This window comes from Phoca vitulina, unplaced genomic scaffold, assembly GCF_004348235.1.
Source record: "Phoca vitulina isolate PV1807 unplaced genomic scaffold, GSC_HSeal_1.0 scaffold1, whole genome shotgun sequence".
NCBI lineage: Eukaryota > Metazoa > Chordata > Mammalia > Carnivora > Phocidae > Phoca > Phoca vitulina.
The window spans coordinates 2517849-2540545 of record NW_022589704.1 but is presented as its reverse complement, the minus strand read 5'-3'; the positions used below and the strand labels follow the sequence as shown (position 1 = coordinate 2540545).

The following is a 22697-nucleotide window of genomic DNA, read 5'->3' as shown; positions in this document are numbered from 1 at the left end:
CTGTGGGTGTGTGGGAGGGGCCGGTTGAGAGCCCCGCCCCCTGTGGGGTGTGTGGGGGCGGTCAAGGGCCCCACCCCCTGTGGGCGTGTGGGAGGGGCCGGTTGAGAGCCCCGCCCCCAGGCCCTGGGCCCTGGGCACTGACCTGTTTTTCTGAGCGGGAAGTCATCTTTGCTGTCGTACATTCCCAGGACCGGGTGGTTGTAGGAGGCCGACACCCCGCTCTGGGGCGGGGAGCTCTGGTCAAGCGAACTGTGCTGTGTTTTCCTGGACAGAAGAGGCAAAGACAGACGGAGGAGTTAGCGAGGGGCGGGAGCCCGCCTGACACGTCAGCCCCGGATCAGCTCCGACCAAGGAGACGGGCCCCTGTGTGGGGCCAGGCTGAAATGAGACAAAAGCAAGGTGACCTTGCGAACCAAGGCTGGGCAGGGCCTCCGCAGCCGACCCCGTGCCAGGAGGAGCAGGGCCGGCCGTCGTCCTGCCGCTCTCGGCGGCTCCGCGCACCGCTGCTCCCTGGCCACCAGGCCACCGCCGGCCACAGAAGGGCCTGTCCTCGGGCGACGGCCGCCACACGCGCACAGGACCAAAGGCACGGTCGGAGGCAGCTGCGATCGGTGGGGTGCATTCACAACAGCAGTGGTCAAGTCTGGGGTCCCCGAGGGGGCCTCCCTTCAGCAGACGACACCCAGCGTTCATCTGCACCTTCAGAGGAATAAAATCCGCCCCATCACCCTGCTTCCTGGGGACGGTGGGGGGCAGTGACCAACACCTTGTGCCTGGAAGTGGGTCTGTGACGTTTACTGCCTCCGACGACCAGCCAGGCACCACTCCACATCCTTTAAAATTTCGAGACAGTATCCGGCTCCAGGAGGCGGCTCTGGCGGGCAGGACAGGAGTCAGGGCTTGGGAATGGGGAGCCGACCACCCTCGGGAAGACCATCCTCGGCTTCCTGGAAGCACCCACCCTAGGTGTAATGAATTCTGTTGAGTCTTTAAACTGTGTAATCTGCTTAATGACTTGAAACAAATTTGCCAACTTACTTATTTGGAATTTGTTAGACTATTTATTTGAATACACAGTACTCCATATCCATGCACCTGGTGTTATTTGAATTAAGAACAGGAGCTCTTAAATGCTTACAGGTGGATAATTTAAATATTTGAGAGCAAACTTGTGCAGAGAATGGGCTGATCACAGAGACCCGTCCAATGAGCACAGCCTGGACATCTGGGCTGTGGGGTCCAGCCAGGCTGTGTAGCAGGAAAGAGCTCACATTCCCAGGGACAGCTGCCCCCACATGCCTGTACCTGCATCACAGGGTCACCTCCTCAGGCAGGAAGCCCTCCTTTTAACTTGTGGTTCCACTGAGACAACCCTGGCTCACCTTGGGGGAACATTCTCTGACAATCTCATTAAAGGTCTGAGGGCAGGTCGCCTGGGTGCTCCCTCCCAGTTAAGCAGCTGCCTTCGGCTCAGGTCATGATCCCGGGGTCCTGGGATCGAGCCCCACGTCGGGCTTCCTGCTCCGCGGGAAGCCTGCTTCTCCCTCTCCCTCTACGCGCCGCTCTGCCTACTTGTGCTATCTCTGTCAAATAAATAAATCTTTTTTTTTTTTAAAGATTTTATTATTTATTTGACAGAGAGAGACACAGCGAGAGCAGGAACACAAGCAGGGGGAGTGGGAGAGGGAGAAGCAGGCTTCCGCTGAGCAGGGAGCCCGATGCGGGGCTCAATCCCAGGACCCTGGGACCATGACCTGAGCCGAAGGCAGACACTTAACGACTGAGCCACCCAGGCGCCCCCAAATAAATAAATCTTAAAAAAAAAAAAGGTCTGAGGGCAACACTATCTCTGTACCAAATCACGTCTTCTGAGGTGTCCTTTGGGGAATGCAGCCTTGGCCAGTTTCAAACTTCTCAGTACTAAGTCACAATCTAGGAAAGAATTTGCTTTCTCTTTCATGAGACGCATGGAAAGACCTGTGTGTGCATTTTGTGACCCGAAAGTATGAATAATTATTGGTAGAATATTATTACAAATAATAAGTACTGTTGTTCGACTTTAATTGTACGCTGTTTATAATGAAGCCAGAAGTTGGAAAAGCTGTATTTGTTCAAGATGCCATAGATTTTCTCTTCGGGCTTGACTGCTGGAGATGTTGTTGGGGTGAAAACCCTCACTCCCTCCTCGGGCCTTTGGGGGCGCAGCACGAGGCCGGCCGCGCTGGGCGCAGAGCGCTCCTGCATCGCCCCAGGACACGGGTCTGGGCCGGCGCTCAGACGGCTGCACTGACCCCCCCTGGTGCTGTCACGGCCGAGTCCAGAGACTTCGAGGGAGTGACTCACGTCACCACAGCCCAGCTTCCGGGAACCCTGCGGACCCCGGGATAAGAGCTCATCCCCAGGGGAACCCCGCAGGGCTGAGCGGGCCGCTCCAGGGAAAAGCTGCTGTCACCCCTGCCCCTGGGACCAAGCACGTGTGCCCCAGGCTGCACGCACACCTCACGCTGACCCGCTCTCACCCTCACAGTCTCACACACCCCTGTGGCATCACACCCCACCGTTACACACTCACACGTACCCCACGCTGCACACTGACATGCTCACACTCACACACACTCAGTGCACTCACCCCATGCACAGACCCTCACACACACTCCCACGTGCACACCCACCATACCCACCCCCTTGCACAGGGGAGCAGAACTCGAGGGCAGCTCCTTCCATGAGGCTCAGGCCTGCCCACAAACCAGGTCCCCAGCTCCAGCCCCTCGTCACAGTCTGGCGGGAGGCGCTCGGCGGCACGTCTGCCAGCATCTGGGCAGACGGTCGGTGACTCTTGATCTTCAAGCAGCGCTGACGGGGGCAGAGAAACCAGGGCCGCTGCCTTTGCTTTGTCAACCCTCCTTAGGCTACCACGGAATAAAGCTCCACACGCATCCAGCCACTTCAGCGCTCCACAAGTGGCCTTTCCCGCTGTATCAGACTTGCGCAAGTGCCCTGAACAGAAGTGTACTCGCTTAGTCAGTGCCGTCCAACGCAAGTAGGATGTGAGTCACACGTGCAATTTAAATGTTACAGCAGCCCCGTTACAATGAATAAAAATGGTTAAATTGACTTCAGTATGCTCTTTAACCCAATATAGCCCAATGCGCAATCAATATAAAAATGACCCGTGAAATAGTTCACATCCTTCCCTTCGTGCCAAGGCCCTGCAGTCCGGTGTGTCTGATGCCCGCAGCACACCTCAGTCAGAGCATCCTCGTCTCTGTGCTCAGAGACACGTGGGGGGGGGGCCACCGCTGCAGGAGGGACACAGCAGGGTCGTCTCCACGGACAGAACCCTGCACCATTCCGCAGGCGAACCCGGTCCCCCAGCCCAGTCGCCGGCCGGCTTCATCGCTGGATTCATCGTGCTGACTGCAGAGCTTCATCTGCCTGCGTCCCCGAGCAGGGCTCCGGGTGGCTTCTCTGTCTGAGTGTCACGTGTCTGGGCCTGCGTCTCCTGTGTCCTCCGGCTGGTGGGCGTTCAGGCTGCTTCCGTTCTTTGGCAGGAAATGAATGACGCGGCTATGACCACCAGAACCCAAGTGTATGTGGGCAGAAGTTTTTCTTCCTCTTGGGCCGATACTAGCAGGACAGCGTCATGGGGTCGGGGCACATAAGCCTTTATAAGAAACTGCCGGACTGTGTGCAGCTGCCGAAGTCCACGGGCTCCACACCTTCACCAACTCCGGGTCTGCTGAACGTCAGCCACCCCGATGGTGTGAGATGGTGCCTCCCTGTGGCTGTGATCTGCATTTCCCTGACGGCTAACGATCTTTTCATGGACTGACTGGCTATCGGTAGATCTTATCTTCTGAGGTATTAGTTCAAATCTTTCGCTTGTATTTTTTCAGTAGATCACTTGTCTTTTTATTATTGAGTTGTGGGAGCTCTTTATATATATTGGATACAAGCACTCTGTCAGCTACAGGCATTGTGAATATTTTCTTCCAGTCTGTGGCTTGCCTTTTTATTTTCTTAATGGTGCCTTTGAAAGAGCACAGTTTTTAATTGTCACAAAGTCTATTGTTGGAATTTTTGGTTTACACTCGATGACTGTGGTGTCTTAAGAACTCTGTCCACCTCTGCCCCCGGGTTGTGAAAACTTCTCCTATGTTTTCTCCTAGGAGTTTTAGCTTTTGTGTTTGGGTTTATATTTGTGCTAATCACTGTGTGTGGAGTGAAGCTAGGGTCAAAGTTCAGTTCTTCCTCCACGAAGACCCAGTTTTCTGACCGAGTACCTGCCATCACACAGCAAGTGAATGTGACAGTCACTCCATGATGTTGGGTTTAGAGTGACTAAACACGACAGCTGCCACATTCAGTGCAAACAAACCTGTCCCCTGGCTGACTTTCCCACTCCAGCCCGTGTGCCCTAAATCCCTCTGAGAGAGCTGAACCCAGGGCAGGTGAGCCATGTCCGGGTCAGGCCCGACCTCGAGAGCCCTGCTCACCAGGGAGCAGCCACTTCAATCCCCCACTAGCCCAGGATTAAAAGCCACCTGCCCTCCCTATCTCCCCCTTCCCTGCTCCTGGGAGCTCCTCCCTAGAAAGCCCTCCCTCCGTTCCAGCCTCTCTCCTCAGTGCTCCCTTTCTACCCACCCTTCCCCCTGTAGCCTCCAGGACTGGAGGCAAACACACTCTCCTGTCACATTCAACCCGTCACCACGGCCTCTGTTCCGGCCAGTGGTCTCCTGCCCCAGCCTCCTGCCCGCTCACAGGGGAGCCCGGCACGAACCTTCTTCCACCACTGGGGCCGCCATCCAAGAACTCCGACGTGGTCAACCCACGACTCCTGCGTGCCACCACACGACCTTCTGTGGGCTCCCAGCCAGCCTGACCTCCCCAGTCGCGTCACGGACTGACCCTCCTCCCAAAGGGCCCCTGGGGCCTCCCTGCCTGCTGACCACTGCTGCTAAATGCTCCTCCCAGCAGGTCCCAGAGCGCCTCTGCCGTCTTGCCGCCTTCACAGGCCTGTCGTCCCAGGTCCCCCCAGTGCCTCCTAGTCTGAGCCCCTGCGCCCCACTCCTTCTCCTGCTGTCCTCAGTACGAACCCCACGGATACCATCTCAACGGCTACCCAAACTGCTTTCCCTGGGCCATCGCCTGGCTGCCACCCCCCCCAGGGGACGGTGCGGCTCTCCCACAGCAGGCCCGGGTGGCTGGGGCCCCAGACGTGGGGCCCCCGCGCGCTCTATCGAAGTTTCACGTGGTGGCTGTGGGCTCGTGGCCTCCCTCGTGGCTTCTCACGGCCGCTGCCACCTCTGCTCTGCGGCGGGAGTCGTGTCACTGTCTGGAGGCATGCACGCCAACAGCACGGCAGACAGGAGTGAGCGCAGCTTTCTGGACCAGGCAGCGTGTACGGTGTAAGGGCAGCCTTCTCTGCCCTGGATAAAAGTCCTTTCGGTTGTACTGATAACGGCGTCATCTGCCAGGATACGGGGGATCATCCCAGTGGGATGTGGCGGTGTTGGATTTAGTCAAATAGTTGCCCATTTGGGAGCTTGAGAATAGATAGGTTTTTCCCCAATAAAACGAATAACCATATTTTGATTTATGAGAACAACCCTATGGGTTTTCTGTGAGAAATGAAATTACTCTTGAAAACAGGGGAAAACTGTATTTCAAAGCAAAGCCTGTGAAGCCCCCTTGATCATTGTTTAAAGCCATGTAATCTGGCCCCTCCATTCCACACGTGGCCTGGGCCCTGGCCAGCGTCTCTGCAGCGAGCTCGTGCTCACAGGACATCCCTCTGCACGTGGGCACTGTCCCCGACCTTTCTGCAACGGCACACCAGCTTCCTTCAGCTGTTAGCATGAACAAGACTCTCTGGTGGCCTCGTCCATTATGCAGCTCTGGCAAAGCGTTCCTAGTGTGAAAGTAAAATACACCACACATGCCATGGGCTCACCCAGCAGCTAATAAAACACTGAGTAGAAATTCAGTAGGTGCATTTGGACAATTTAGATCAGAGTTACAGTTTAAGTGGTTCCTTTTGTGGCCAAAATATATGGTGAGAGGAGTAATGGGCAGGCACCGGATCCACACGCAGCAGTCCATTCAGCTACAGACGGGCCCCTCTGTCTGGATGACCGCCCCACGCGTTAACCTCCAGACCTCTCCTGCTACCCCGTGTTTGTGGCTGCGCTCACAGAGCTTCTCAGTCCACCCACCACCACCCCTCCCGCCGCCTCGCTGGGCGAAGAAGAAGCAGGTGCCGACGATCACGTGCCGCTCAGGCCCCCGTGCCCCTGCATGCCCCCACTTACCCATACCAGTAGCGAGGGTCGCTGGAAATGCAGTGGTTGAGGTTCCGGTGGGCCAGCGCCTTCTTTTTATTGAGGACAAACTCTTGCAACTTCATCTTCACTTCTGTGCTGGCCACCGCACCTGGTGCAGAAGGAAGCAGACAAGTGACCGACTGGAGGCTCTGGCCCGGGGGGCAGGGGGAGGCCGCGGAGCTCCGTGCTGGACAGGGAGCAAAGACATGCAGACAGGCCAGGGCCTCTAATTCGGGATGTTGCTGATGCCATGAAGGCTTCTCAAAGAAAGGAGAAGGACGGGAGAAGTTTAATAAGAGGGCTTCTTCCCATGAAGATTTTACATAATTGCATTCCATCTAAAATGCAGAAGTAATCAGCATAAAGACTTATTGTTACCTAACACAAAACCACCGCAGAGGGAAGTTTAATAATGTTACATAAAAGAACATTCCGAATTAGGTGCTGGCAGTCTGGTGGTTTCGCTCTCACTAGAGCAAAGGCAGCTGAATCTCAGAGAGGTTTTGTGCGCACCCCCTGCCCGCCGGCGAGAGGGATGGAGTGCGCTCCCTCGGCGGACACCCTGCGATGCTCGTGTACAAGGCAGCGGCCTGCTTTCCACTCGTGTCAGAGGAAGCTTCTGTTCCTTCCAGCTCATCAGCTACTTACTTCGAGCACGTTCACCAGGCTGTACTAAAGGCAGAATCATGTGCTCTGTGGTCTTCTCGTGTGGTGGTTATTCACAGCCCCGTAGAGAAAACAGGCAAGTTTGAGAAACAGATGCACAAAGAAAAGTCCAGACCCCCCACTCGATCACAAGGCCCGTGCTCATCTAATCCGCACTCCTCGGGGCCACGCTCGGACTACACAGCACTCTCGCACCCATCCCTCCACTTGTGAGCAGCAAACATATTTCCTGTTGTACAGAGTCCAACCAGTATTTTTATTGGTGGAGAAACACTTCAGGAGATGAGCAAAGCACAGTTTACATTTTACAAAACCATGTTCTGACTAGAAGGCACTTCTAGATTATCCTTGTTGTTGTTGTTAGAAGCCGTACTGCCGTGAACATTTATGAGTAGACATCGTTCATACTGAGGATTTGCTTAGGAAAGATCAACAAAATCAATACATCTAACAAAAGTAACATTAGAGCCCTCAAAGCATCTTCTAACTGCTTTCCAAAATGCCTCATACACTGACCATCATGTGTCAACGACGGGCAAGCACCCTGCATCTTCATGAGTACTCAGGATCACTACCTGACCCCACGTCTCTATCAGTACTCAGGATCACCCTGTGCCTCTGTCCATCAGTACTTGGGATCCCCACCTGATCCCACACCTCCATCAGTACTCGGGATCACCACGTGACCCCAAGCCTCCATCAGTACTCAGGACCATGACCTGACCCTGCATCTCTATCAGTACTCAGGATGACCCCATGCCTCTGTCCATCAGTACTCGGGATCACCATGTGACTCTGTCTTCATCAGTACTGGCGACTGTCACTTGCTGCAAATGGGAAGGGTAGCTGGTATTTCACTGTGGTCCCTGATAACTACCCAAGCAAGCAGTTATCTTTCAGTCTTGTGATAAATCTTTATGTCCTTGGTTTATTTTTCTTTCAGAGTCTTCATGTGGTATGTTTGGTGGTGGTGCCGTGGGTCTGTGTGCGTACGTTTTAAATGTTTATCCATTTGAGCTGTATGATTTACAGCGATGAATCTATTGTGAGCCTCCTACATTCTAGGCCTCACATGTTTAAAGTTCACATGAGCACTGTAAGTGGGATCATCAGCCCCATGTGGTCCGGGGGAACCTCAGGGGCGGCACTCAGCGGCAGGGTCAAACCAAAGCAGCTGGTTCCCTGGCCCCAGCTCTCACTTCTCCTCCACTTTTGTGTGCAAGCCTCTGCCCTGGTCTCGTTTCCTTTTACAATTTGGAGGATATTCTAATTTTGTGAAATAATGTGTATATGTACACAGGTGTGTATGTGCAATGTATATACATGTATGTACACACACACACACACCCGCCCCCGGCTCCTGGCACCGAGCTCCTAAAACCCCTGTAAACTCTTCAGCTGATGTGATGGCTGCACTCTTGGGAGGCTCCTGGATGGGGCTGGTCACTGAAAGACTAAGCCATGATTAGAAGCTTGGAATTTTCAGCCCCATCAAGAAGGGAGAGGGTCTGGGAATGGAGATAATAATTTATCATGAGGAAGCCCCCATGAAGTCCCAATAGGATGGGGTTCAGAGAGCTTTCCGTGTTGGCAAACCCATCCACATACTGCGAAGGTGATGCACGCCAACTGCACGGGGACAGAAACTCTGGCACTCGGGACCTGCCCGGACCTCGTCTGTATGCACCACGTCATCTGGCTGCCCATCTGTGTCCTCTGTCACATCATTTAATAAGCCAGTAAACCTACGTAAGAACTTCCCTGAGTTCTGTGTGCTGTTCTGGCAAATTAAAGGAGCCCAAGGAGGGGGTTGTGGACACGTCTGACCTGCAACCTGGATTTGCAGCTGGCGTCCGAAGCGGGCGGCAGACTCGTGCGACTGAACCCCCGCCGTGTCAGGACTGGCTACACGGCAGGACAGCTGGTGGTGGCCAAGCAGTGCTTGGTGGGAGACCCCGAGCGGGCGGCGACCAGCACTGTTGGAAGGGAGGCTTTCCAGGCGAGTGTGGCTCCGTGTAAAAGTAAAGGACAAACACAGGAGGAAAGGACCAGGCTTCCCCCAACAAAGGGAGGAAACTCTGGGTGCTTTCCTCGTTTAAAATTCAAATGCTTGTTTTTACGTAGTCTGCCCTAGTTTCCTTGTTGCGGTTTTTTCCATTTCCTGGAAGCGTTGAGATCGATCTTGCTTTCGCTGGTTTGGTAAATAACCAGTTTTATTTTATCCTTGGTTCTCTGGTGCTGGGTTTTCATTCACTGAACTGCTCGCTGTTGCTAGTTTTTCACGTTTCTCTCTGATACACATGAAATGGGTTTTGGTGTATGAGACTCTACAGATATTTTGACAAATTGCTCATAAATTGTTAGTATCATTAGAGAAACCGTCTCTCCTGCCACTGTTTTCACACCCCCAGTACACGCTGTCATTCACAAACTGACTTTTTGTCTGGCTGTAGGTGTGTCTGCATTCTCGAAGGCAGCGTGCCCTGCAGTTAGTGACAGAGGGCCTTCTGTGTGTGGTGGGCGGCGGACGGCACAGACCCCTGGGGAGCGGGTCCTCGGCAGCTGCAGTGGGGTCTGAATGAGCTCATCCAAGGGAAACACACAGAAAGTTCGCTAAACCGATTCCAAAGCACCTTCAGAAGCTTCTATCACGACACATGGGCTTTTGTCCTGGGCCTTCCCAGGGTCCAAGGAAATGACCCCATCGGCGCACACGGGAGGACGGACACAGACAGGCCAGGCCGTGGGAGGTGACCAAAGGCATGAAGTCACACCTGCTTCTAGCATCACTGCTCGGTGCCCTCCAAACATAGTGAGCGTCAGACTGAACACCAGTTCAGAACATTCAGAGCCTGTGTGAAAATCACACAGACATGGAGATCTGCGTATAACGTGCCCGGATATGCAGTCACCTGGCATTCCAAACAGCGCATCAGCACCAGAGGACGGCTGGGGAATTCACCAAGGGTTAACCGTGTCAGGACACAGCATGCCTTGCAACCAGGAGCAAGAGGTGATGTGTGTGTGGGGGGGGTGGCGCTGGGGGGCATGGAAGAGCAGAGGGCACAGAGGGCCATTTACAGAGGGAAATGCAAATTTGCTAGTAATACCTAAGTGTACCTGATAAAAGAAACCACAGTGAAATGAGGAGCTTTGGGTTTTTTTCCACTTCTCGGTGCTGCTGGCCTCACAGCGAAGTGATCAGACTGCCTGATGATGAGGAGGGGGTGGGGGAGGAGGAGTAGGAGGAAGACCCAGATGGAGGAGGAGATGGCCCCCTGGTCCTTCACAACTGTGGTTGCAGGAGAGTGGACAATGCGGAGCAGGACAAGAAGCAGAGTGTCTCAGTACGTGGAGTAAGGACGTTCCTGAAAGTTTCCCAGCAAATCAAACCTGGGCATTAGCTGGCCTTATCTTCTCAAAAAACACCTGTCAATGTGGACCCACTTTCCCTCCACAGGAGAGATGCTTGTGAGTCCCCTGCGAGCACTCTAGGGACAGGCTGATCCCAAGGATCGTGCTTCGGGAGCCTCTGACTCTCCCTGCTTCAGCCATACCCCTGGCTGGCATCACAGGCTCCAGAACTCAAAGAAGCACAAAGAACAAATGCTCCATCCCAGCAGGGAGAGCATGAGATAAATCCCAGGGACAGGCAAGTACAGCAAGACGTGGCAAGGGGCAGCTGCCCCACCTGGAGGGGACACTGGCCCCATCAGCCCTTGTACCCTGAGCCGTCACCTGTGTCCTCACAGGAAGAGGTAGGTCGCACGACTGACATGTGGTCCCTCTGCCCGCTCAGGGTGGGAGAAAGCACCTTACAGGCCCTCTTGGATCCAGTCAAGACAAGCCCACCTCCCTGAACTCAGGAGGGTTCCTTCTGGCATGAATAGACTACGGGGACGCCACGGCACCTCCCTGACATGTCTGGCCAAGACCACATTACAAGCGGGGGCAGATGATGACCTGGTCACAAGGGCGGACCCCCCGTGGCCCTCCCGGCCCCTCCCCCCAAGGGGCGGCGGGCACGCCTGGGGTACACGTCCTCACACCTGCACACGGGCGTGGCAGAGCAAACCCAAGTGACACGGAGCCACACGTACTCAGCCCTGCGTACCGCAGAGGGACCTGCTCTCCCTCGTCATGCTTTACAGGAGAGAATTCAAAGAAGAGCCATCATCCTTCTAGCTGTTTACTCATCTCTCAACGGATTCTGCCGCTCTATGCGTTCTCATCTGCAGGCTATTGCTTATTCTCTTCGTGTATATTGAAATCTTGGCGCTCTTATTAGTATCCTCAATTCTAACCCGACACGCCTCACAGAGCAGTTCTTCTGACACTTAGGAAATACTGAGGGAGTAAAAAAATTGTTTTCTCCTCTCCTTCTTTTTTAAAGTTTGTATTTGAATTCCAGCTAGTTTACATTGTGTTATATTAGTTTCCAGTGCACGGTGATTCCACACTTCCATACATCATCCTGGGCTCATCCAGATCCCTCCACGTTAAACCAGAGTTACAGAACCAATAAAATACATTTAGTACACAAATACCAAACATCTCTAATTTTCACTTTTTAAAAAAAATTAATTCAGGCTGACTATCATTCATTCGACAGGGTTCACAGAGACCTAACTACGTGCCAGAGTCTGGTCTGGTCGATGGGGAAAGAGAGGTCAATAAAAGAGCAAAGCCCCCTCCACACAGGAGGAGGGATGTAAGGAACAGGCTGATAAGTACAGACCAGGTGGCACGAGGGGCCGAGCCGATGGTGTGGAGCACCTGCCCAAGTACAAGGGGGCCCAGGCGGAGGAGAAGGTGCTTCTAGACACCACCCATCACGACTGACTCATTTTTCTCCTGCCCCACTGGCCTCTGAGGAAGGCCCAACTTCACAAATGGGACAGAGAATTACTTTCTGGATCAGGTGTTGGATCTTTTAACTCCAGCCCTTTGAGCCATTTTTTTTTTTTTTTAAACAAAGTGAATGATGGGGCTGTGCTTGTAAATAGCAGCAAACAGAAATGTCACTGTGTTCGCTCCAGACTGCTCAGAGAACAAAGACTTGCCTTCTATTGGATTCTCCCTTTGAGTCCGTGTGTCTTCGATTCCTAAATGTAGTTAATCTAAGTAAAACTTACCTGACTAAAGAGCATGTGTTCATGCCGAATGAGATGAAATGCCACAAATTCTAAGAATTCACTGTTCCTTAGAGCAAATAGCGTTAACTGGTATCAATAAGTAAAAGAGAACTGCAGAATTATTTAAAATTAAAAATACTGTAAATGTTTACAAATGTAACAAAACTTTAATTAAAAATTCAATAGGAAATTCACTTTTAAAAAACCCCAAGAAACTACACAGATGCCTTGCACTGCATTTTCAAATGCTTACAAATGGGAGACGCCCCAGGCCATTTGCATTCCCCCACAAATGCCCTTTTAGCTGGTGCGAACAAGGCTCTCCTTCATGGGTGCGGAGCCCGCCCGCGGCCCCGCTCACATTAAGAGCCCCCGAGTGGTGTCCACCACAGCGGCCTGCCAGGCCTGCCTCCTCACAAGGCCACACTCAGGGCTGCAAAGCCTACACGAGTGTGCCAAATACCCAAACTGTACACAGTTTATTATTAATAATAAAACCTGACCACCCAAATCCACAAATCGAAAACCACCAGGGCTGCTGCTAGTGACGAGCGTGGAGGGAAGCAGAGAACATTCCAACGCTCCAGTTGGGGCGGGGAAGATGTCTAGTAGCTAGTGAAGAAATTGTTTTTGACATGTAAACAGATCTAAAATGTCTTCTGAAGTCAAATCTTCTCACATTTTGTGAGGCTTAAGATGTTATTTTTATTGGAAGATTCAGGTAAACTACGAGGAACTAACTTAGCCTGAGCTGCTTTTTAGCAATCTGGAAACCTGGTATTTGTTGGTTAGTTGTGGTACACACCAACTAGCTGATACTTACAGTTTAACTTCCATCCTTTGATAAACGACTTCCCTCCTCCAAAGCAAAACACATCAAGTAGGATACACAAGTGAGGCCCAAGCAAAGCACAGGAGACTGGAAAAGGGGGCAGGACCCAAGGCAGGGGCACGGGTGTGTGCAGCCCCGCCGTGGCTTTGGCCCCCCCAGCCGAAGCTCCTCTCATAGGGCTCCGATAAGGACCGGGTGCCGTCATCTATGGGGCTGGGTTCCAGAACAGAAGGCTGCCTCCAATGGAACACCATGGAGCCCTTGTGGTAGCCAGATTCCAACACAGAGCGAGAGGACTCACCTAGATGCACGGTTCTCAACCCTGGCTGCACACGCGAATGATCCATGGAGTTCTAGAAATGACAGTGCTAAAGCCCACCCTCCACTCCAGACCAGTGTACCAGCACATCGGGGGATTTTCCCGACACCACATGCTACCACTCACAGGTGGCCAGCGCCCTGGCCACACCTCGGCCAGGAAGGTCCCTTGACACAAAGGAGTCCACACACACAATACACGCAGTGGTTGGGCCAGCACGGGGCTGTGGACAGAGGAGAGTGTCATCGAGCTGGCAGGCTGGGTGGTGAGCGTGATGCGTGTGACCACCCCATCTGCCCCGTCAGCCCGCTGCTGATACAAGTCTGCACTCAAAGACCAAGGGTGTCTGTTGCCAACCCAAATCTGCAATTTAGTTTTCCCTGATGGCCTTTTATCCTTGTGCCTGGAATCTAGACTGTGGGCGATCACAGCCTATAAGCTCCCACCTCATCTGACTGGCGTGATATAATGAGGTACACCCTTCAGGTCTAGGAATTACTTTCAAATATCGGTACAAAAATTAGATCTCATGCAGAATAAAAATTCTCCTGATATGCTTTCTACGTTGAAACTCTACCAGACCATTAAAATAAAAATTCATTTAAAGCATATTATTTCAAGAGTAAAATACGCTGTAGTAACTAACGATCATAAAAGTTGGTACTTTTATGTATAAAACCAATTACTAAAAACTTACAAATAGTTAAATTGGAAATACAAAGTGAACACGAAAAAAACACATTGGCTGCATATGTTAGGAAAAAACAGCAGCCTTTTTGAAAGAGAACGTGTACGCGAACATACACAATGCTGCAGGGACTGTGCCCTGATTCGGGTCTGGAGAGGACCGGCGGGTCAGGCCGCACTGGGAGCGGGGGCCACCAGACCGAGGACACAGAGCAGCACGGCGGAAGGTGTGTGTAACACAGAATACCGGCAGGGGGCTCGGGGCCAGAACGTGAACAGAACCACCCAAGCCAAGAAAAAGGGCGACAACCCACCACAAAAATGAGGGAGAGGCTTGAACAGGCAGGCACTTGACACGGGACAGGAGAACGTGCTGAGCCTCGCTGGTAATCAGACCATGCGGCTGAAGCCAGCGGGATGAGCGCTCACAGCCAAGCCCAGAGTGGCTGACGGCAACAAGTGTTGGTGGGGATGCGAGCAGTGGGCGCTGCCCTGCGCAGCTGGGACAGTGATTGAGAAACAGCTGGGCCTCACTGTGAAAGGTGGGCCCGTGCATTCCCTAAACTTCAGCTCTAGCCCCTTCGCACCTGCCCGTCTGTACCAGGGGACGTGTCCAAGGACACGCATGTTGGCATCACGCATTACAGCTCTGGTTAGGAAACCCAGGAAACCTACTAAGCACAGGATGGGCCACAGCGGTGTGCCCGTGAGATGGGCAGCAGGCAGCAACCAACATCAGTGAGCTCTTGCTACACAGGACAATGAGGACACACTGCACAAGCGTGACGGTGTGAGAGAAGCAAAACACAAGGGCCTACGTATTAATGAGTCCATTTATATAAACCTCAAAAGCAGGCCAAAGTGCCTTGGGTGTGAAGTGCCAGGGAGGAGTTCCTCGGGGAAGGAGGCAGGGGCAGGGACTGGAGGGCACAGGGGCCCAGATGCTGCTCCTTTCCTGGTCTGGGAGCTTTATTGGGAGGCGAGCTTACAAACAGTTCCCTATATATTGGAGGGCGTGTACTTTTTCTGTATGTATCGTACACCAATATGACAGATTCTTAGATAATTTCAAATAACAGACTTTACAAGAATACTTTAATACACCTCATACTGTCGTGAGAATGTAGATTAAAATCTAAACAACAGGCTGTTAAGATGGTTTGTCTAGATGGCTAACCATTTTCAGTAGTTGAAGATAACGGATTTCTCAGGTTCACGTGTGTTACCGAAGTACGCAAGAACCACTATTTCTGCCCCCAAGCACTGGAAGAGTCAGTCACCCTACAGTCCCCACACCGAAACCCGATACAGGAGAGAAATGCACGTCTTGGCTTCTATTCAGTATCACCAGGGATCAAACAAGTTCAGCGGAGCACCGAGTCTCGGGTGGAAATGAACAGAGCCTGGGAATGTGCGACCCACTCACTCTCCTGTCTGGGTTCTGGGTGTGTCACTGGAAGTAAGCTACCCAAAGAAGGAGGCACGGACGCGCGTGTGGGACAAACGGCTTCAGCCTGTCTGCGGGGATGCAGCCCACGTGGAGCACACACCGGCCTCACAAACCCTGGTCCTTGCTGAGCCCACGGGAGGCGCCCTTGGTGCACGGCCAGGCACGCCGCAGGGGGCTGTGGTTCCTCCCCAGGGACACGGGAAACCGTCCCCCATAATCTTCCAAAGGGAGAACGGCACATAGAATCATCTCCTTTCCTGGAAGATAACAGACCATACTGGTCTTCAGACACCCAAGCACAGCCACTAGAAAAAGCAAACGTTGGGAGTCAAGAGAGCAAATGTGAAAATAGGCAGTGGGCCACCGCGTCCCCACTCAGCCCCTGGGCTACGCCACAAGCCAGGCCTGGTTCTAAGGGGCTCACAAAATGCTTGCAAGAGAAAAGAACTTTGAAACCTTTGGGACTGAACTCACAGGTGAAGCCAGTCTGCACCTGCGGAGTATGCTTCCATCAAGCCAAAGGTGGTGCTGCCCACCCCGAATGAAGACACAGATACAGACTCCACGCAGCTGAAGCTGCGGGTGACACGGCGAGCTCCGCCCGGGGGCCGCTGCTTATGGGGCCCGGAGCATGAGGCCCGCGGGAAGAGCCGCCCCGGCGAGGCCCCAGCGCCCGCCCGGGACCTTGCCCGCACACTTACTCTCTTTGCCTTTCTCCTTGTTCTTGAGCTGCTGCAGCTTCTGCTCCCGGTGCTGCTTCTCCAGGTCCTGCTCCCGGCGGTGCCGTTCCAGCTTCCGCTGGTGCTCCAGCAGCTCCTGCTGATGCTTCATGGCCAGCAGCTCCTGCTGATGCTGCGGGCAGGGAAGGGGGACACAAAGACGGTCAGGGCCTCGCTCCCAGGTGGGGCGGGGCACACACGCGCCAGGCGTCCCCACGCGGTGCCGGCCGGAGCGAGGCGGCCCTCCGCACGGCCAGCTCCTCTGCCCCGAGGCCCGCGGCTCTGCCCGTTCCACACACAGAGTACGGCTGCTGACTCTGTAAGTGGTAAAAACCAAAGTAAAAACCACTGAGCTGCTAGGAGAAAATACCCACGAAGATCTGGATGATCTCCTGAGTTGGGAATGGTTCTTGGAGAGCGACATGGTGGAACAGGATGCGGCATGGCTGCCTTGGAAAACTGGGGAAACCTCCTCACCAGGTTAGAAGCACGTCTGCCCCAGGAGCCAGCAACCCCGTCCCTGGCCGTGGGGACACGTCTACACACAGGCCTGGACGAGAAGGGCACGGCGGCTTGCTCGCGACAGCCTGGCTGGACGCGCCCCAGACGGGGGCCAACCGTGCGCCCGTTCGCTGGAAACCCACCCAGCAACGAGAGAGAAATACGGATGGGCTGTCAACAAGCAAAACGCACATGTTTGCGGCCCCTCCTGGGTGGGCAGCCGTCCTGCTCCCTGGGCAGGGTGGGGGCGGCACTGGCAGCCCAGCAGCCCCGGAACTTTCTAGCAAGGAAATCTAACACATGTGTCCTCCCAGATCCAAGCCATCAAGTGTCTAAGACAGGGACAGATCAGCACATCCCTCTGGCTGTTCCCAGGGATTATGGTGCCCACCCAGGTGACCGGCCAGGAATGTCAAGGCACGCGGAAGCCAGCAGGCCGGGCCTGGAGCACGACGCTTGGTGACAGAAAGGCAGAGGACGGGGAACGTGCAGTGAGCAGGACTGGGTGGTGGCCGTGCGGGCAGGATGTGCTGTTCTGTGAGGAAGGCACTTTACTCTTAGAACAACAGGTTACAGCAGAAGGAAACGGACAGGCTCCAGTGAGGAGCAAACCCTGGGGGTTAGAGGTGCAGGCAGGGGTGACCAGGATGCAGTGGGGCCTACATGACTTTGTCCCCAGCATCGCTGCCCAGGCCCCCGCGATGTGCTGGAGGGTCGGAGGGCAGGGGAGCAGGGAGGCCATGCGACTTTCTGCTCAACTGTCCCTGTGCCCAAGAAAAGTCGTCAACAAGGAGACATGTGAACCAGCCCTGGGTGTGAGCGTGTGCGTGAATGTGTGTGATGGAGCCGCCTTTTCCGTGGGCACCGCCCTCACAGTGACGTCTGGCTGCCACGGGGAGCAGGCACTGTGAATCCCGGGACACCCAGATTCCTGCTGGTCCCTTACCAGCCAGCTCAGTGCTCCTGTGCGTGCTGTGCCCGCCCCTGCCAGCTCTGGGGGAGCGGGCACTGGGAGCCCCCGTGCCAGGGAGGAGGGTCCAGGCAGCAGAGAGTGCACAGGTCAAGCATTTTCCCACCAGAGGCCACAGGGAATGAGGGAGAGGTGCCACCACCAGGGGCCCCGGCCGGCTCCCTGGGCCCATTTCCCACGATGCCATCCATCGCCAGAGCGCAGAATTACCCAGTTTCTGTTACCAACCAGAGCAACTTGTAAATTAAGAAACCAGGATTTCAGATTGCTTAGAGCTCTTTTCTGTGAAGATGTAATGTGTCATCCACCATGTCTGTGGCTTCTGTGAGGTTCAAATCATATTACACCAAAAATGTTAAAGAAAAAGAACATCATTATAGAAATTTATAAAATGAAAATTCTCACTCATTCTCCAAAGAAAGCCTACAACCCAGGAGTGGGAGCATGCGTGCTGGCCAATAAAAAGGACATTCACCAAAACCTCAGACGAAGCTAGCACTAACAACTGATGAGCAAAAGGAACAAACCACCGACTTATAAACGCGGGCTGTGCAAGCGGGAGTGGGTGCGGGATGCCTGGCCCATGCGCCGGCCTAAGGGCAACGTGCCGGCCAGACCTTCCGGCCATACCCCCCCAGACACTGCTGCAGGAGGCTCTCTGCCCAGCTTCCGCAGACACACCCCACGGTGGCCCTGGACAGCCGGCCTCCTGGCCTCCCGGCCCTGCTGCTGGGGAAGTGGCCTGATGGCCAAGCCGCACGGGACTCAGAGCCAGGGCGGGACATGTCAGCGGGGCCTGAGCTCAAGCCAGGCCTGTCTGGTCACACACACAGCACAGTCCCAGCAGCTGGGTGGTATTTCTCACTGCAGCGGACCCACAAACTGGGCACAAACCCGGCCACGTCCCACCTTCTACAAAGGGGAAAGGGACTCATTTCCAGCCAGGAACACAGGGATAGAATAGCAGAGAGGCAGGGGTAGCTAGGCCCAAAACCAGTGCAGGAGGGAGGAGGAAGGGGAGAGGTGTGCGGACCCCACACAACAGTGCGCCCTTCCCATGGGAGACGCAGCTCGCGGAAGGCAGGCGGAGCCCAGGTGTGAGGACGAGGGCTGGCAGCCAATCAGGCAGCGGTGTGTGAGGGCAGGGCTGTGAGGAAGGGGTCCTGCTCAGTGCCCACCCGTGGGGTCCATGGCATGGACACCAACACTTTTCAGAGCTTTCCTACGAAAAAACATCACAGTCCAAACAGGCACCTTACATGAACTGCAGACAGTGAGACTATCAGAAATGAGCCAGTACTTTCCCGGCCATGGCTTCCGGAGCACTTGCGGGGGTGCTAGGCGAATCCACAGGGCTTGGGAGAAGGGATCCTGCCGGAGGGCCACACAGCTGTGTGCAGAGGTGAAGGCACCCCCTGACCCTGGCTGCAGCAGGCCACGGACAGCAGCTGGGGGGCTCCGTGGTGTCAGCAATCTCCAGACACGCACAACCCGGAGCGCAGCCCGGTGCGGCTCCGGCTGAGAAACCCACACAACGGTGTTTTGAACAACAGATCTTATAATCAAGTGTGCCCCCTCTCCTGGTATCACCCACACCCCCAAACTGCCCACACACAGCCCTGGGTTCCCTTCCAACTGCTTGGTACTCATTTAATGTGCAAATGAGGAACAGGCAGAAATTCACTGAATATAGTCTCAAAATATTTACTTTTCAGCCAGAACCTAGAAGGAAAGCAAGATCTTTTCCATTATCATTACAAAAACACTGAAATAACCATCACCAGATACTGGTGATTAAAATTCACAGGACGATCGAACTCCCAGAAAAACAATACTGTCATGGAGTTTTCATGAAAGTAGCAATTACAAATTAGGACTTGATTCCCCCAAAATGCCCCACAGCTACCCGGCAGGTCTCCATCCCGCTGCGTTCGGAGAGGCGCTCTGCGTTATCAGATGAAGGGCGCAGGAACGTGTACGGGAAGCCCCTAAACCGAAGGCCCTGAGAACAAGCCAGACTGTGGCACCTGTCATCCACGGTGTCGCCACACGTCAGGCCCGTCCCCAGATCTCGTGACAGAGAGATCCTCTGTGCTCCCAGCTTCTGGGAAATGAGGAAGAGGTACGACGTGAGGGACGCCCGCTCACTTTCCTGTACCCACTTCCAGCGCGGCAGGGCGGCCAGGCCCCCCCCGGGGGGGGTCCTCCATGCCCTCCCTCCCCGGGGAAGGGACAAATGTGCCCCACGAGTGCAGCCTTCAGGCTGTGAAAAATAGGACTCAGAGAGATGCTGATAAACGCACATGGTCATTTACAGATGGTACCTCACTAGCAGAGGTGAAGATCAGACTATTCTACGGGCGGGGGAGAAGTGCTGAAAAGGTGTTTTTTTTGCAGATTGAAACTATTATGAGCAAATTAAACTAAGATGTGCACCACCTAATTTTTCCAAAGGAAAAAACCAGTAACAACAGATGCCATTACTCTGACCAGAGTTTAATACTGAATTCCTGTTTAAGCCGACATTGAGCTCAGGATAAAAAATTAGATCCTGAGAATTCAGTTTCTTTGACTCTGACTTTGGAGTTTAACGACCACACTGAAGTGGAAACCCAAACAGATTTTTACTTTTAAAGGTGAACTGAAACAGAGCCCTGCTCCACCGAAGGACAGAATGGCGACAAGTCCTCACGCGGCACTCCGGCCGAGGAGACAGTGCTTCTGGGGCCCAGCGAGCCGGCTCCTGATCGGCCCAGAGCATCGCTCTCCTCACGGCCAGTGACAACGACCGGCCCACGCGGTGGCAAGCCAGCTTCCAGGAAAGTGTGTCAACACCACCGAAGTCCATTAGCGTGGGCACTGCTCACCGTGCTGCTCAAAATCCAACCCCCCTGGCCCCGCGGTTCTGTGAAATACTCAATACTGACACCGGGGCCGTTTATGAAGCCACGTTCCCTGGGCCCCAAAGTGCCCTGCGTCACAGGCATGCTCTGCAGCATCCCATCAGGGTGACCGTGGGCCACGCAGGCACCAGGGTTGGGGGACAGGCCCAGAGCCACAGCCTGCTCAGGGTCCCAAGGACGTCCCATGGCCACACACTCAGGGAATGTGGAATTAGGCCCCAGGAATTAGCAGTGGGCTTCTTTTTAAAGTCGAGGGTACCTTCCTGATTTTAAATGTACATGGAGACTCCTGTGGCCAATATGAAAAGAAGCACAATAAGGAAAACTATCCCAACCCGACCTCTCAAAAGATATGGATCGATGTCTGGGGGTCCCGTCAGCCCAGTCACACCACTAAATCCTGGCTTCAGACAAAAACCAACCAACTAGCCAACCAACCATGAGCGTTTTCCCATCTCCCTGATGTTAACTGGCCTCCACAGAAATATCCTCGAGCTGGACTTTAACCACTCAGGGTCCAACGTGCTTTGCACCAGTCTGCCCCTACCATGATGCTAGGCCCGCAGAAATGATGCGTCCCAGGGCCTGTGGTGAAGGGGGCACACGGGGACCCCCCAGCCAGCCTCAGCTGTGCACCTGCTCCCGGGGCTCATTCCCCGGCACTCCACACGGCCCCTGACCGCTGAAGACAGCTGCCTCCCACTTCTGTTTCTCTTCCTCCTTTGCCGGCAGCCCAGGCTGGGGGGATGGCGTACCTAAACCCAGGACAATGGGCCAGGAGGAAGGAAGAGCTGACCAGGCTTCACAGACGGCTGGCTGGTGCCCGGGGCCGGGACCCCCGTTCCCACGTCCGCACGAGGCCAACGTGGGCCTGTACTTCTCTCTAAGCACGTCCCCCCGGCCTTCCTCACAGACAGATGCTTTTGAAAGGAAGGGGACAGCGAGGTTGCCTGTCCCCAAGGCCTGGTATCTGCCATCACGAAACAGAAGGAGAGACAGACGGACACGAGTAATTGCCCTTGTCATCTACTTCCCCGTGTAACTTGGAAAAGGTTAAGTCAAAAATGAAGCACAGACTTTAAGTGCATTCTTCAACACTGTAAAGGCCTGGCATACTCAGCGCTCAGAGGAGCCCGCTGTGAAGTGCCGGACCGCAGGTGTGCCCATTTCCATCTAGAACCGGAACCGGAGGCTCCGCAAGCTACAGCGCAGGAAGCATGTCCTCTGACTTTGGTCAAGATGCTCCGGGGGCTTCTCACACAGCCTCCCGCTCACTTTCTGGGCGAGCACAGGCCAGGCCCAGGGACCCCCATCGGCCAGAACACAAGGTTTATCGAGAGGAACATAAATGGGGAGTCTCCTCGCAACGTGGGCGCTGGCTGCTGGCCTCCAGAAACACGTGCTGTTCGGCCGTGGGTTTTATTGAGCATTTGGGACTGAGGCGTTGTTCCCCATGGGGTCCTCAGAAATGGGGCCCTTTCCATCTTTAGCTCACTGGGTTTCCTGGTTCAAATCAAAAGGGTGCGTTCAGTAAGTTCAAAACCATTCTCCCGTCTTGCCTCGTGGCAGCACCAGCAGTGGGGTCCAGAGCTCCCACCCACAGCTGGACACTCAGATGTCACAGAGACAACCAGCGTCAGCCCGCGGCACAACAGTCCCCACGAGGAAGGTGTGCATCACAAGCGCCCAGCCCTGGGGCCCAGGCCAGGCGCACCATGGGGGGAGGAGGAGCCAGGAGGAGAAGGGGGTGCAGGGGCGGAGGGGGGGCACCGAGGGCAGGGCTGGTGCAAGCCTGGCTGGCTGCACACCTTCCACCCTCACCCATCAGGTCTCCGTTGCTAGAACTCTAGGTTCTCCGTCAAGGCTCGGCCTCAGAAGCACCTCGTCCTGAGACCTGTGCCTGGTCCCACTGGTGGCAATCCTGGCTCCTTCCCGCCCACAGCTTCCTCCCCTCCCCGCTCCCCGGAGTCACCTCCCGTGAGGGCTCCAGGCTGTGTAAAGCCTCCACCTGTGACTGAGCCCCTTCCCCCTCTGCTGCTGCAGACTGGCATCCTAGGCCATGGCAGGCGAGGGAGCCTGAGGGGGTCACAGACCCGATCCAAGGCAGCGTGCTGAGGAGCAAGAGACCAGAGAGGGGAGCCGATGAGAGCACGCTGCAAGTCTCTTCTGCACAGCACGGGACAAGGCTTTCT

At 54.6% G+C, this 22697-nt stretch overlaps 1 protein-coding gene across 8 annotated transcripts in view; it reads right to left on the bottom strand.

Moving 5' to 3' along the window:
* Window positions 1–22697, bottom strand: part of HDAC4 (histone deacetylase 4) — a 297060-nt gene that overhangs the window by 82584 nt on the left and 191779 nt on the right. For all 8 annotated transcript variants that reach the window (XM_032390141.1, XM_032390404.1, XM_032390320.1 and 5 more), the window contains 3 exons: window positions 16114–16264; window positions 6312–6432; window positions 143–264 (listed from right to left, as the gene is read on the bottom strand). In XM_032390141.1, coding sequence (XP_032246032.1) covers window positions 143–264; window positions 6312–6432; window positions 16114–16264 — 394 coding nt within the window. The remainder of the gene's footprint in view (window positions 1–142; window positions 265–6311; window positions 6433–16113; window positions 16265–22697) is intronic.